General features: G+C 43.0%; 1 protein-coding gene across 2 annotated transcripts in view; it reads right to left on the bottom strand.

Annotated features, from left to right (window-relative positions):
• SNX7 (sorting nexin 7) overlaps window positions 1-13866 on the bottom strand; it is a 93402-nt gene extending 79536 nt beyond the window's left edge. For both annotated transcript variants that reach the window (XM_042464701.1, XM_042464699.1), the window contains exon 1: window positions 13568-13866. In XM_042464701.1, the coding sequence (XP_042320635.1) occupies window positions 13568-13747 (180 nt within the window). In that variant the 5' untranslated portion in view covers window positions 13748-13866. The remainder of the gene's footprint in view (window positions 1-13567) is intronic.
• Between the last annotated feature and the right edge of the window lie 333 nt (window positions 13867-14199).

Below are 14199 nucleotides of genomic sequence, written 5' to 3' on the forward strand. Positions count from 1 at the left end.
GTACTCTGAGTCCAAAAAATTATTTCAAGGATTCCACCAGTATAACAAGGTTGAGAAAGGCTGGTCTACTGATTTAAAATGAATGTACAAAGGTAGATCTGATCCTGAGAGGAAGTGTGGTGTAGTGGCTTGAATGCTGGACTACATGTTGACTGGGTGGGGGGTTCTTAAACTGAGGTTTGTGGTGCTGTCTTCTTGTAAAGCAAATCTAGAGTGTTCCTGGAATGAAAACATAAACTATTTGGGCCACATTTTTCACCTGGGTAATGAATGGAAGTTGGAAATGAAATAAGACTGTGTATGTCTGTGTGTACATGTAGTGGGCTAGACTTTGCCCATTCCTGCTGTAAAGTAATGCTGCAGTTTATTTTAAAAATAATAACAAGCTGCCACATCTATATGTTGTTTTTCTTATCTTTGTCAACATTCGACTTTGAAAAAAGCAGAGTAGAAAATGGAAATGGACTGACAGTGTCTGACCATTTGATCAGAATACAATCCTTGCCTCTTCTGTGGCAAAGAAGAGGCAGGGGTTATTTCTTATTTGGACTCAGATGCCATGTTATTGGCTGTGGAAACTAAAGATAATTAAATACAAAAGGGTTGATTACTTGACTAGAGATTTTCTCTGAAGTCTCTGTGTAGGTACATTTGTAATGTTAAAACCTCATCCCATTGCATCTTTGGTTCTGGTCCAGGGGTGTTATATTTAAATGTGTTAACACACTGACACATTGTTTCTTAAATATTTACTGCATTATGGTTTTTATTGTATGAATACTCCATATCTTCTGAATACCCTCAATCTTGTTTTATTTTTGGAAACTAAGCAGGGACATGTTTAGAGACCACCAGAGAAAATTAGGGATCCCCAGGTGGAGCCAGATGGAGCTAGGAAAGAATCTTGTCTTAGATGTGGAGAGCCATTGCTAGTAAGAGGCAACAATTGGGCAAGATGGGCTATGGATTCACTCAGTATAAGATAGCTTCCTATATGTTTAGTAGCAAGGGAATGAAAGAAAAGCCTGGTCTTAGATTGATCTTTACCTGATTGATCCCTAGTCTGTGTCGATATTCCAATAGAGAATTCTACTCTCTTTTAAAGTAGCATTAAGATGTTCAAGATTTCAATATATCAAGTTACTGTCAGGCTTATGACTTGCAAAAAAAATCAGAAAACCTATTTGGAAAGAAATTGTGAACAAAGCGTACTCTCCCTCTCTCACACAAGTAGTATTTAAATGAGAAGGATACTGATTAGCTGTCCTTAAAGATGGAAGAGAAGGGGTTAGAAATCCCTTCCTCATTCTTACTCTTACGATCCCTCTGCCCTACTTAGTCCTCTGTGTACTGCCTATATGAAGCTCCTCTGCCTTTCTCAATGGGCCAATTTCTATTCCTGTTTCTCCCAACAGGAAAGGAAAATGTATCAGATGCAAAAAGGGTTACAAGAAAGGATAGTGTAAGGAAATGTCCAAGGAGAAAAAAGGAAGGGGAAAAGAGGGAAGTGTTAAGCGAGAGAAAAAGATAGGGAAGGAAGATGGAACTAGCAAGTACATGGATTGGGAGATACAGCCAAATGGTTGTAGATGGGAATTGTACAGCCCTAGTCTAGATGTTGATGAACTATATCTCCCTCAAGCCATTGCTAGCATAGCTAAAGATGAGGGATGTGACGAAAGTGCCAGTGGTAGAATTTGGGAGGTGGAGGCAAAGAGAAGAGGGAATGAGCAGTACAAATGGACCTGTCTCTTCACACCAGCTAACAGAAATTTACTATTCATTTCAAAGGAACATAGAAATGGTGTATTAAAATATTAAAATTTTGACTTATAAGTTTTACACACACACCCTAAAAAAAGAAAATGATCCTATGCACAAGGCTAAAACTGAAATATTATTTCTACATTTGCTAGATTTATTTTAAACATTAAACATTAAAGTGTACAATTCATAAATGATTCATTAATGCCTCTTAGGCTTATATTCAGTAGCAAATCTAGCAGTCAATTCTAAGATGCTGACATTTGGATTTTTTGCTCCATAAATTTCTGTCATAAACAGATCTGTGAACATGGATTTCCGAGAATGAAAAATGTGCACTGCTTCCATTGCTGTTCTGTGAATATTCTTCTGCTATTTTTTAAAAAGAAAAACAGCGGAGCTGAAGGTTTGTCATGCTGAACTGCTGATTTTGAACCAATAGCTAGTATACGATACCAGTTATAATTGTAGTATAGTTCTACATTACTGATTTACTAATTTTCCCTGCATTTTCAGTTACTATAATCATATCGCTAAACCCTAAACTGCCATAAGCTTTAGTCAGATATGAAAAACTATGTACTGTATAGTCTGGGCACCACAATTCAGATAGGATATTGACAAGCTAAAACACATCCAGGAAAGTGACCAAAATGGTTAAATGTCTGGAAACCAAGTCCTATGAGGAATGACTTAGGAAGTAGGGTATGTTCAACTTTGAGAAGAGATGTTTAATGGGTAAAATGATAGCCATCTTTAAATATCTAAAGGGATGTAACGCAGAAGATGGAGCAAGATGTTTTCTGCTTCTCGAGAGACCAGAACATGGATCAGTGGATTTAAATTTCAGGAAAAAATTCCACTTAAGCATTAGAAGAACTTCTTGACAGCAAGAGCAATTTAACAGTGGAATAGACCACCATTAATCATGGTGTACTCTCTTTCTTTTGACTTCGTTCAAAAGAGGTGAGATGGCCATTTCTCAAGAGTACTTTAGTTGCTGTGTATTCCTGCATGGAAAGGGCTAGGGCTAGGTGGTCCTTGTGGTTTCTTCCAACTCTGTTGTTAAATGATTCAAAGCCCTCTTAAGTCCTCTGTTCACTACTGCTTCCATTCTGGCCCTTTGGTTGATTAGAAGTCATATAAAATTGCCTGCCTTTGCAAAGCCTTCAGACATAGATATTCTGTCCATATTGAAATTGCTTCTGCTACATGGTTTTGTTTGGCTCCTTTCTCAATGGAAGAGCTTCGCCTGACCCCACTGTCCAGGCCTTTGCCAATGTCTTGCCATACTCTGCATTTCTGCTCTAAGCTTACAGAGTGCTTCCTTAATGACTCCTCCTTGGCTTACCTGAGCCAACAATAATGCTATAGTGGAGGTTAGTCTCACAAGTGGCCCTCCACATTTGCGACTTTAACTTTTGTGGATGTGATTATTTATGGTTTTATTATTATGTTCTCTCTAGGTCCTCCAGCACAACTCTGTCAAAAGTTGACCACAGAGTTGTGCTAGAAAACCTAGAAGTTTCTAGAGAAACACTTCTCTAGGCATTTGTAGGTCCTCCAGCATGACTCTATGATCAACTTCTGGCAAATGTTACCACAAAGTTGCACTGGAGGACCTGCAGATTCTTAGAGTGGTGTTCTTTTATTTGAGGTTTTTCCACATTCACAGGGGGCCCTGTGCCCCTAACCCCAGCGAATGTCAACAGACCACTCTAGCTGTGTTAGTATGCATCTGAGGAAGCATTCCTAGGTCAGGATACTTTGGGGGAAGTCTGGAATATCCTGGCCCTGCACCTTCCCATTTTGGTCTCCATTTCAGGGACCTACTCCCTTTACAGAAGACCTACTCCTCCTAGACAAGAAAACTGCTAGAATTAGCTGGTTGGCTTTGAGATAACATGTTTCTGTTTGGAGCTGGAAAAAGAAGCTACTTAGAATCACAGAATTACAAAGTACAAAGAGACCTCAGGGGCCATCAAGTCAACCCCCTGCCATGCAGGAACTCACAATCAAAGCACAACGGACTGGTGGCCATCCAGCCTCTGTTAAAAAACATCGAAAGAAGGAAACTCCACAACTCTCTGGGGCAGCATATACTACTGTCGAACCACTCTTACTGTCAGGACGTTCCTCCTAACATTGAAGTGGAGTCTCTTTTCCTGTAGTTTGTATCCATTGCTCTGGGTCCTATTCTCTGGAGCTGCAGAAAATAAACTTGCTCCATCCTCAGTATGACATGCTTTCAAATATTTTAACAGGGCTTTCATATTAAACTTCTCTTCCCCAGGATAAACATACACAGCTCCTTGCTCATCATAGGGTATGGTTTCCAGGCCCTTCATTATTTTGGTCACCCTCCTCTGGACATACTCCAGCTTGTCAATGTCCTTTTTGAAAAACTAGACACAGTATTCCAGGTGAGGCCTGACCAAAGCAAAAAAGAATGGTATTATTACTTCTCTCAATCTACTATACCAAGGGTCGGCAACCTCCGGCCCGCAGGCTGGATGCGGCCCGCAGAGGCCTTTAAGCCAGCCCCTGGCTGCTCTTGCTGCCACCGCCGACGACAGTTGCGGCTTTTCGCGCTCTGGGCGCCGCCATTTCCCCCCAAAAAATGGCGGTGAAATCTCCCGTGAGCACATGGCCCCGCCCCCGGGGGGTGGAAGCTCCACCCCCCGGCTTCGGTCCCCCCAGTTGTCTGAGGGACAGCAACCCGGCCCCCGGCTCAAAAAGGTTTCCTACCCCTGCACTATACAGTCAGCCCTCAGTATCCATTGGGGATCCGCAAGTCCGTGGATACCAAGATCCACTGTACTTCTATTGATGCAGCCTGGAATCACAATGTCTTTTTTAGCTGCCACATTACACTGTTGACTCCTGTTCAACTTGCAGTCTACTAGGACTCCTAAATTTCATGAAAATCTACAGCTTGTCTTACACAGTTTAGAGATAACATCAGTCATACCATCTACATCTTTAATGTTTCATTGTTAAGCAATTGTTAAGTTTCTAATCAGCTGTACATGCCTTTTACATATGTCAACTTCAGTCAGCCTTATATACCTTGAATATATGTTTTTGTCATGCAACTAATTGTTTTGTTTCACCTTCGACAAGTTATTGATAGACATGTCATTATTTGTGTTCACTCGTGTATTACCAGATATTTACTATATTAATCCAGCTCCTATCTAACCTTTTGTTCTTTTTTTTCTTTGCAGTCTGGTGCCTATTGGCACTCCTTTTGTATTTATAGATCAATACAAGACAAACCTGTCCACATATTTGGACTTTACCTCTGGGTGTGGCTATGGGAATTGCCATGATGAGAGCCTTCCCTTCAGTAATTTAGTCACTATACCACTTGTACCAATAAACTGTAATTAAGATATTGGACAGATAAAAGAAAAGCCTCTCCAAAAGATCCAAGTGATTGGACAAGCCACTGGGTCTTGGCCAGTGATGCAATGGTATATCTTGAACTTCCATAACCACACTATGGAAAATGAATCAAAAAATTGTAGACAGAGGTGTTGACCCATAGCATGAAAACTGTTCTTAACAGTTTCATTCCTTGTTCAGCTTACTATTTTGCACTTACTGTATTTCATATTAGTAGATCTCTGGTTTCTAGCTCAAAGAAGACGACTATTCTACAAGTTGGATGTCTGATTCCTGGAACTAAATAATCCAGTCCCAGATTTATATTGGTTCAGGATATCATAGATAAGAAAGGGAGATACTCATAGTTCAATTACTTTCCATTTCAATGGGAGTTTTCAGAACATTCACCCCTGTCATGGTGCACTGTGTTCTCCTGGTTTTATCACGTTCTTTACTTACAATGGCCGGTTGGCAGAGGACACATAGCTTTCCTGAACAGAGTTTCTCTTTCCTCTCTGTAAGTATTGCAAAACTATTTAAAACAAATAAAGTCCTGCCTAGACCCCTGAACCCAATGCCTTTCCAGATAGCCAAAGCAACAGGTACAAAATATCAATCTATTGGGACTATCTAGCCATGTATTTTTATTTCTCCAGCGAGCAAATATATCATGTGTATGTACCTTCAGGTTGCCTCTTGACTTATGGTAAACCCATTAATTTGATAAGCTTTCTTAGCCAAGGAACAGTCAAATGTAGTTTTATCAATTTCTCCTTCTCAAATATAGCCTATATAGCCTGGTATTTGTTGGCAGTCTTCCATCCAAGTACTAATCAGGGCAAACCCTGCTTAGCTTCCATGATCAGACATAATCTAGTACCTTTAGAGTATTTACATAGCTAAAATATTATTTCTGAGAGATAAGTTAGACTAACAATGGGGCTTGTGTGCGGCGGTGCGCGGAGCACAACGGGCACGCGCGCACCATTCAATTGAATGGGACACGCCGCCCCACGCGCACCCCGTGGCTTGAGCGTGTATGCTCAAGCTGCGTAAGGCACGCCCGCGTATGACGCAGGCGCACTGTATAATGTTGCCAGATTCTGTGCTGCTGCAGTTAAAATTCACCAGGCAATAACCTCCTCAGTAGACTAGTACCAACCTTGTCTTGCCGAAGCTGTGTAATCTGGAAGGACATTTTAAATATTATTTTTAACCTGTGTTTTGAATTTCTTTTATTGTGTATCCCTTTTTTAATTGTGCTGGTCTATGACCATAATAAAAGATTCTGTTCATATTCTATTCTTAAACCCTGTGATAAGTTCACCTTAGGGTCATCGTAAGTCGGAAACTATTTCAAGGCATACAGCTACTACAACCTGCTTTCTAATAGCAAACTCAAATGAAAAGGAGTGATGTTAATTTCTGCCATCACATTGAAGCTGCTAGTACTAACATACTAGGCAGAAACATCAAGCTGTCAACAACTTATGGGATGGGCAACAGGAGGTCAAGACATAGTGGAAGTGCTGGGTCACTTTTATAGCACTGATCAAGACAGGACATTCTCACATGATTTTCCCCTCAGCCCAGAAGAAGAAGGGCGCTCTTGCTCCTCTGAAACACAAAGAAAGGATGTGGGTGGATAGCATGACAGCAGGTTCACAAGGAATGCATTTCCACGGGGAATAGCACTGTTCCCTAATTCCCTTGAATCACAACAAATCTGGCTTATAGGAAAGACACTGAATACCTATTTACAGTGCACACACGTTAATTTTTGTGTAACCACCATGATGCATACAGTTGCCATATTCAGTGATGTCCCCAAGTGTGAAAACATTAAATTTTGGAAAAATCAAATATGCCAAAAACCCTTGTAGTTTTTAGGGGAGCAGAAGATACAAGATTTGGCTAAATGCATGCACATTTTCTCTAGTTTTCTGCACTCAGTATCAATCTACTTTGATGAGAAAGTGTGAGGAAGAATCACTCTGCCCAAGATAAGCCTGTGCAGACATACTGACCTCTGGATATTCAGATGTGGCCAGAGCTAAAGCCCTTTCACACTATGCATTTGAGCTATAATTCCACATTAATTGCCATGGCAGTATCCAACAGAACCCTGGATTTCTAGTTTTATTTAATTTATTTGGTGAGGTGCTAGGTAAATTCTTTGGCTTAAAATTCTAAATGCCCCTCCTTAAAATGCAAGCCCCAGGATTCCATAGGACTGAACCACTGCAGGATTCCTGGAGTCTTCCTGAGTTGGAATCCTCATGAAAGGAATGGCTTGAATGGTAAATCAAGCAAAAGGGCTTAAGTCACTTTTTGACACTGCTTCTTCTCACAAGAAGATGGCAGAGAACCATTCGTGACACTGGAAGTTCACAAAGTCTCAACTGCTTCTGAAATTAGACACTGTTCTATCTACAGTATGACAACGACTTGGAGAAGGGATGGGGGCAAGTTTGTCCATCTAGATGATGTTGGATTGCACTTTCCACATCCCTCACCACTGGCTATACAGTGGGCCTTTGGTTTCTGCTGTGGTTAGATTCCAGGACCCCCAGTGGATACCAAAACCCATGGATACTCAGAACGCATTAAAAACTATGACATATCTAGTGACATATATAGAATGGAGAGCCAATGTGGTGTAGTGGTTTGAGTATTGGACTATGACTGTGGAGACCAGGATTCGATTCTGCATTCACCCATGGAAACACAATTGGTGACCTTGGGTGAGTCACACACTCTCAGCTCTATAAAATCCCATGATAGGTTTGCCTTAGGGTCACCATAAGTCAGAAACAACTTGAAGGCACTCCACAGCAACATATACAATGGCAAAAATCAAGGTTTACTTTTTGGAGTTTTTTGTTTAAATATTAAATATTTTCAAGCCACAGATGGACTGAATCCATGCATAAAGCATAGGCTAATGCAGCCCAATAACATATGGAGAGCCACATATGCTCTACCTCACCTTAGTGCACCCAATTTTCACAGTCCAAAAAGCTACTATTTGCAAAGAAAATGACATGCCTTGGAAGTCCATACTAAAGATCAAGTGCTGCTTAAGTAGAACTGTTATTATGCTAGTGTACAATTTATGTCTTGTTTTACAAATTCTGCAGAGCAGAGGACCTCAGGCTCGGTGTATCAGTTCATGTGGTTATAAATTGCATAAACACAAAACTTGTATCAACCCACCATGCCAACCCCAAGAGAGATTCTTCCATCAACAGGACTTAATACTCAGCAAAGAAAGAGTGTATGTATATAAACAACAGGAGGTGAAGACTGCTGTCTGATTTGGTATTTATATACATTATTGATAAAGGTACTGAGGATGACTAATTAAAATCCATCTTGTGTATGACAATCAGCTGGGGCACCATTCCCAATAATAATCCATTAGCCATCTTTTAAAGCCCTGGCTTTTGGCCAGTCCCTTCACAATGAGTTTCTGGACAGAGGCAAATATCTAACAATGCTCACAAACTGTGCTGCACATCTCTTTCCTCTAACTTTCTAGCCTGCCCAGGGAAGACTGTGCACCAGTCTGGTGCCTTCCACCTCATGCACAATAATCACACTCACAACAATGAGAAGAGGAATAAAAAAATGGCCCCTTGTACATGGATTACTCAACAATGTAGTTGCCAACTAATGGTGTAAATGCTCTGAAGCACTATAGTAAAGAAATATGGTGGTACAAATGGAATGATGGTCAAAGCAGATCTTGGTATTATGTTTTTATATTAAAATTCTCAGAATCACCCAGCAAAGATGTTTATTGGCTGGGCGATTCTGAGAATTTTCATACAAAGAAGTAGTGATTCCACACTGGATCCAAAGTGTGAACCGTCACATAAATACTCACCTTGTTGTTGTGTGCCTCCAGCTCCTTTATTGACTTATAGTGATACTATTACCAACCTATCATAGGGTTTTCATGGAAAGTTTCTTCAGAGGGGGTTTGCCTTTGCCATCCCCTGAAGCTGAGTGTGTGTGACATGCCCAAGGTCACCCAGTGGTTTTCTATGCTCGAGCAAGGATTTGAATCCTGGTCTCCAGAGTCACAGTCCAATGTTCAAACCACTACACCACACTGGCCTTCAATACCCACCTTATGCTTCCCCATAGTCATTTGCCATCTCTGGGAAAGTGGAATATGAGTGAGCACATCTCTTAATCATTTGGGCATGGAGGACTCTCTACATTACACTTGAGACGCTTCTGCTGTTTCCAAAGTACAGCAAGACTTAAGATGAAAACTCTCCCTTAAGGCTGCTGAGGGAGGTGGAAGGCAGATATTGCATGGTGCCCTATTTAGCTGTGAAGCAAGTGAGAGCAGCATCAAACATTTGCAGTGGTTTTCACCTGCTCCAGAGCCAAACACAACAGGTATCAAACAGGAGGTATCCTTCCCATGCACTAGTCTGCTGCCTGAAAAGCAGTGTTGTGAGGGAAGGAAGTCACCAATACTGATCACAAATTATAGCTTGCTTGTGAATCAAGCCAACATGTTTGAGGTTTTGCTTTCAATTATTTTTATTGTATTAAATTGTTTCAACCTCACTTGTTTCCAAAAGTTGGGGCTCTAGTCTTCTCCACAAAAACATCTGATGCAACATCTGTGGCTGGTGGCTTCCTTGCCAATGAAGTGGTGAATTCACACAGGGTTTTACGTCAGACTTTAAAGGCACTATTCAGTGGATTGAACGTATATATGGGGTACAGTTGAGCTCCGTAAATAGGTATCTGAAAATATGGACTATGTCCCACTGACACAGAAGCCACAGCTGCACTAAATGTGATCAAGAATGATAGACTTGGAATGAGAAAAGGTGGGTTCAAATACCTATTCAGATCACATAGGTCACAAAAGAGCCTCTAGCAAATCATTACAGTACTACTTAGAAAGAGTTCGTTGAGCCAGACCAAAGTCTTAATGAGTCCAGCAATCAGTTCACAGTGTCTAATTGGAAACCTCACAAGTAAGACATGACTGCAATACTTTCCACCACTCATGTTCCCCAATATCTGACAGAAAAAGAAACATTGGGGCTGTACAGCCACCCGTTTCAGCCAGATTGGGGCCATGACAACTGCATGCCATGGCTCTGATCTGGCCTTTGCAGAGCACAAAAAGGAGCCGCAAAAAAAAAAAAAAATGGATATACACAGTGCCAGAGAAGCGCCACGATGCCTTGTGCCATGGTGTGGAGCCAGGGCATGTATCGTGGAAACACTACATCCTGACTCCGCCCCCAAGTCGCCCCAAACGGCTGGTCTGAACAGCCCCATTGTCCCTAATAGTGGAAATGCTTCTGCATTTGTTATAGGATGTCTGTGGTAGGATAAAATTAAATAACCCAATTAATTTCACACTTTTGTATGTGTATGTGCCTTCAAGTTGCCTGTCAATTGATGGCAACCCCATGGATTTCATCATGATTTTTTCAGGTAAAGAATACGGAGGTGGTTTGCTATTGCCTTCCTCTGACCTACAGCTGGCAGTACTTTGTGTTCCCCATGCAAGTACTAACCAGGCTTGACCATTTTTAGCTTCCAAGATCAGATGTGATTGCGTATCTTTCTGAGTATGTAGTTCCTAGGAAAGAGTACAAGGCAGATGTTGTAACACTGGAAGTGATCAACTTGTAAACTGGGATAACAGCAAGATGCCTAATTCACCTTGAAATCTACTATTCCCACTGAAAATATAAAGCATTATTTAGGCCTGTGTCATCAATGGTAAACTAAACCTGCACCACTCTTTTGGGCCATGGTGGTTTAGCAGCAGAGCTTGTAACAATAACAGTTGAACTTCCAGAACCCCCAGCTAGTGTCTTCTACAAAAGAGGGGACTAATCATACAGGCAGGGGATTCTGAGAGTTACAGTTTTAAAATAAGGTTGGCTGAGCTTCCATGTCAACCCTAACAGGACAGATAAGAAAAAGAGGAAATCTCAGCAGTTCCCATCCTCCTGGCCCCTAGATCTCACTAGACTTTAATGCCACAACCCTTTCCCCAGCTCACTGACCCATACTGCCTGAGTCTTCTGGGAACTGAATCATAATAATCTTTGAGGTGTCAAGACTGGGCATCAGTCACAGAACAGTGCATCTCAGGCAATCTGGTGCTGACAAAGTTTTTCTCAGTGGGCTAGGGACTGCTACATTTATGCCTACTACCACCGTGTTTCCCCAAAAATAAGACACTGTCTTATAATTACTTTCCCTCAAGAAGACACACAATGGCTTATTTTCAAGAGATGTCTTTTTAAAATTAAGTATGGTACAACAATCTACATTTATTCAAATATAGTTAAGTCGTCTTCATCTGGAACATTGTCACAACTCTCCTAACCCGGAATGCCATCCTGAATTTCTTGTGACTCCATTTCCTTTAGAATGAACCATTGGCCCCAATCTTTCCGTCCCCTTCCCTCCCCCTTCCATTCCGGGCCTATCACTATATCTTATTTTAAGGTATGGGTTATATTGCACAAATGCTTAGAAATCCTGCTATGGCTTATTTTATGGGTATGTCTTATTTTGGGGAAAACAGGGTAGCTCCACTTGTTTCTTTCTTTCTTGTGCTGCATCTGCACTGAAGAAATAATGCAGTTAAGATCACTTTAACTACCATGGCTCAATGCTAGGGAATTCTGGCATTTGTAGTTTCTGTGAGACATTTAGCTTTCACTGTCAGAGAGCTCTGGTGCCACAACAGACTACAAATCTCAGGAGTCCATAGGATTGAGCCACAGCAGTTAAAGGGGCATCAAACTGCATTATTTCTACAGTGCAGATGCAGCCTTGGAAACGTGTCCAGGGACTACAGTAGCAATGGTTCACTCACAGTTTGCTTCACTGTCTCAGTCCAAAATCCATCCCCAAACTCATAGAATCATAGAGTTGGAAGAGACCCCAAGGGCCATCCAGTCCAACCCCCTGCCATGCAGGAAATCCCAATCAAAGCATCCCTGACAGATGGCCATCCAGCCTCTGCTTGAAGACCTCCAAGGAAGGAGACTCCACTACACTCCGAGGAACTCTTTTGTAATTATCAAGTTCCAACAGCACAAAACAAAGCTAAATGAAACCCGGAATGGTGGATAAAAGAAGGCAAATGCCACCTCCAAAACCACTGTCCACCCATGTCCTACACCCTTGTTGTGGTGGTGGTGTGCTTTTAAATTGTTTCCAATTGATGGCAACCCTGAGGCAAACTATCATGGGGTTTTCTTGGCAAGATTTGTTCAAAGGGGTTTGCCACTGCCTTCCTCTGAGGCTAAGAGAATGTGACTTGCTGAAGGTCACCCAGTGGAAACTGAACCCTGGTCTCCAGAGTTGTAATCCAGTGCTCAAACCACCATGGCACCTTAAATCAGCTTTGCCAACCAGAGACCCAACTGTGTTGGATTTCAGTTCCCATCATCAAGTGGCATGGGGATGATGGCACTGCTGTCCCAGAGGATGCTGAAGTGGGGACGCCTGCTGGGCTTGCTATCAAATTAAGCAGCAGCTTCTTTGAAGGTATGGATCAGGGCTGCTGCCCACATACATGCCAACCTTTTCCTGCTGAGGCTGGCAGATTTTTTTCCCCAGTGCTTTGCAAACTTCTGCTGGCAAAAAGAGGCTGAATGGCGACAGGAACCAAAAGGCTTTTTTGTTCCCCCATTGGGATAGGAAGGACAAGGAAACCTTCTCTTCCTCTCCAGTCCCATCATCCTGACCACCCTGGAAAAAAGGAGAGATGGACACCTGGGCAAAGAGGACAAATGGCCCCACACCACCCTTCCCTCCCTCTAAAAAGCCCAAAGGTTGGTTGGAAAGGATTGCACACATGTGCCTTCCACCTATGAATGTGCACAGGGTGTCCTTATCCAAGGCATCCTCAGAGGTGGTTTTGCCAGTGCCTCTCTCTGAAACATAACCTACAGTGCCAGGTATTCCTTGGCAGTCTCCCTTCCAGGTACAAACCCTGCTTTGCTGTCACACAACCATGGCAGGGTGGGCTTTAGTTGCATGTGTTTTGAATACCTTTTTAACTTTTGGGCGTTTTCAGCGTTAACTTTATACCATTTTAACAAAATGGTTTTGATTGAATTTTTAAAAAAGCATTTATGGTAGTTTTTAAAATGGGTTGTTGTTGTTGTTGTTGTTGCTATCTTGTGAGCCGCCTTGGGTCCCTTGCTGGGAGAAAGGCGGCCTAAGCAAGGAAATAAATTTAAAACAAGCAAATATAAAATAAAAGACCTTCCGAGACCTTTAAAAAACACACACACAGAGGATGTTCCCAATAGAAAAGCCAAGAAGGGCTGCCAGAGTCCCCCCCTCCCATCGTCCCCAGGGTGGCCACTGCCTCTCCCATCATCCCCAGCAGCAGGGCTACCTTGCTGAAGACCTCCAGGTCCTCGTCCTCCTCGTCGAAGCCCAGGAGCTCCGGTGCAGAAGGCAGAGGGAGGGGGGCAGGAGCTGGGTCCTCCTCGCCTCCAGCCACGTCGGCGCCCAGAGAAGGAGGAGGAGGAGAAGGGAGAGGCAAAGGAGGGGCGCCTGGGCCAGAGGGCTCCATCCCTGGGTCTCTCTCAGGGCAAAGAGGGGGCTCAGCCCCAGCCTTGAATCAGGAGCCCAAAGAAGGCGACCCAGGGAGGAAGGGAGAGGAAAGGGGAAGGAAAGGACTAGGAGTGGCCACTGGGAGGGCGGGCTGGCTGGCAAGGAAGGAGGGAGGGGCTCCCCCAGGCCCTGCCTTCGCCCCGTCCCCTCCCCTCCCCTCCCTCCCTCCCTCCTTCCTCCTCCTGGGGGAGGGCGCTTAATGGAGGGGGGGGCAGAGCAAAGCCAAGGTAAAAGACCAAGCTCTCTCCCCAAAGCATGCAGGGGGGACCTACTGGAGCCCCTCCAAGAGGAAGGCACTCCTATAGACCTCCTCTTCGGGCTTCTTGGGCTGCTGGGGGAGGTCTTCCAGGGCAGGAGGCTGAAGGGAGGACGCCTCAGGGGCCTGTCCTCCATTCCTCCCTTCTGCCCCAG

Source organism: Sceloporus undulatus, chromosome 4 (assembly GCF_019175285.1).
Source record: "Sceloporus undulatus isolate JIND9_A2432 ecotype Alabama chromosome 4, SceUnd_v1.1, whole genome shotgun sequence".
Classification (NCBI taxonomy): domain Eukaryota; kingdom Metazoa; phylum Chordata; class Lepidosauria; order Squamata; family Phrynosomatidae; genus Sceloporus; species Sceloporus undulatus.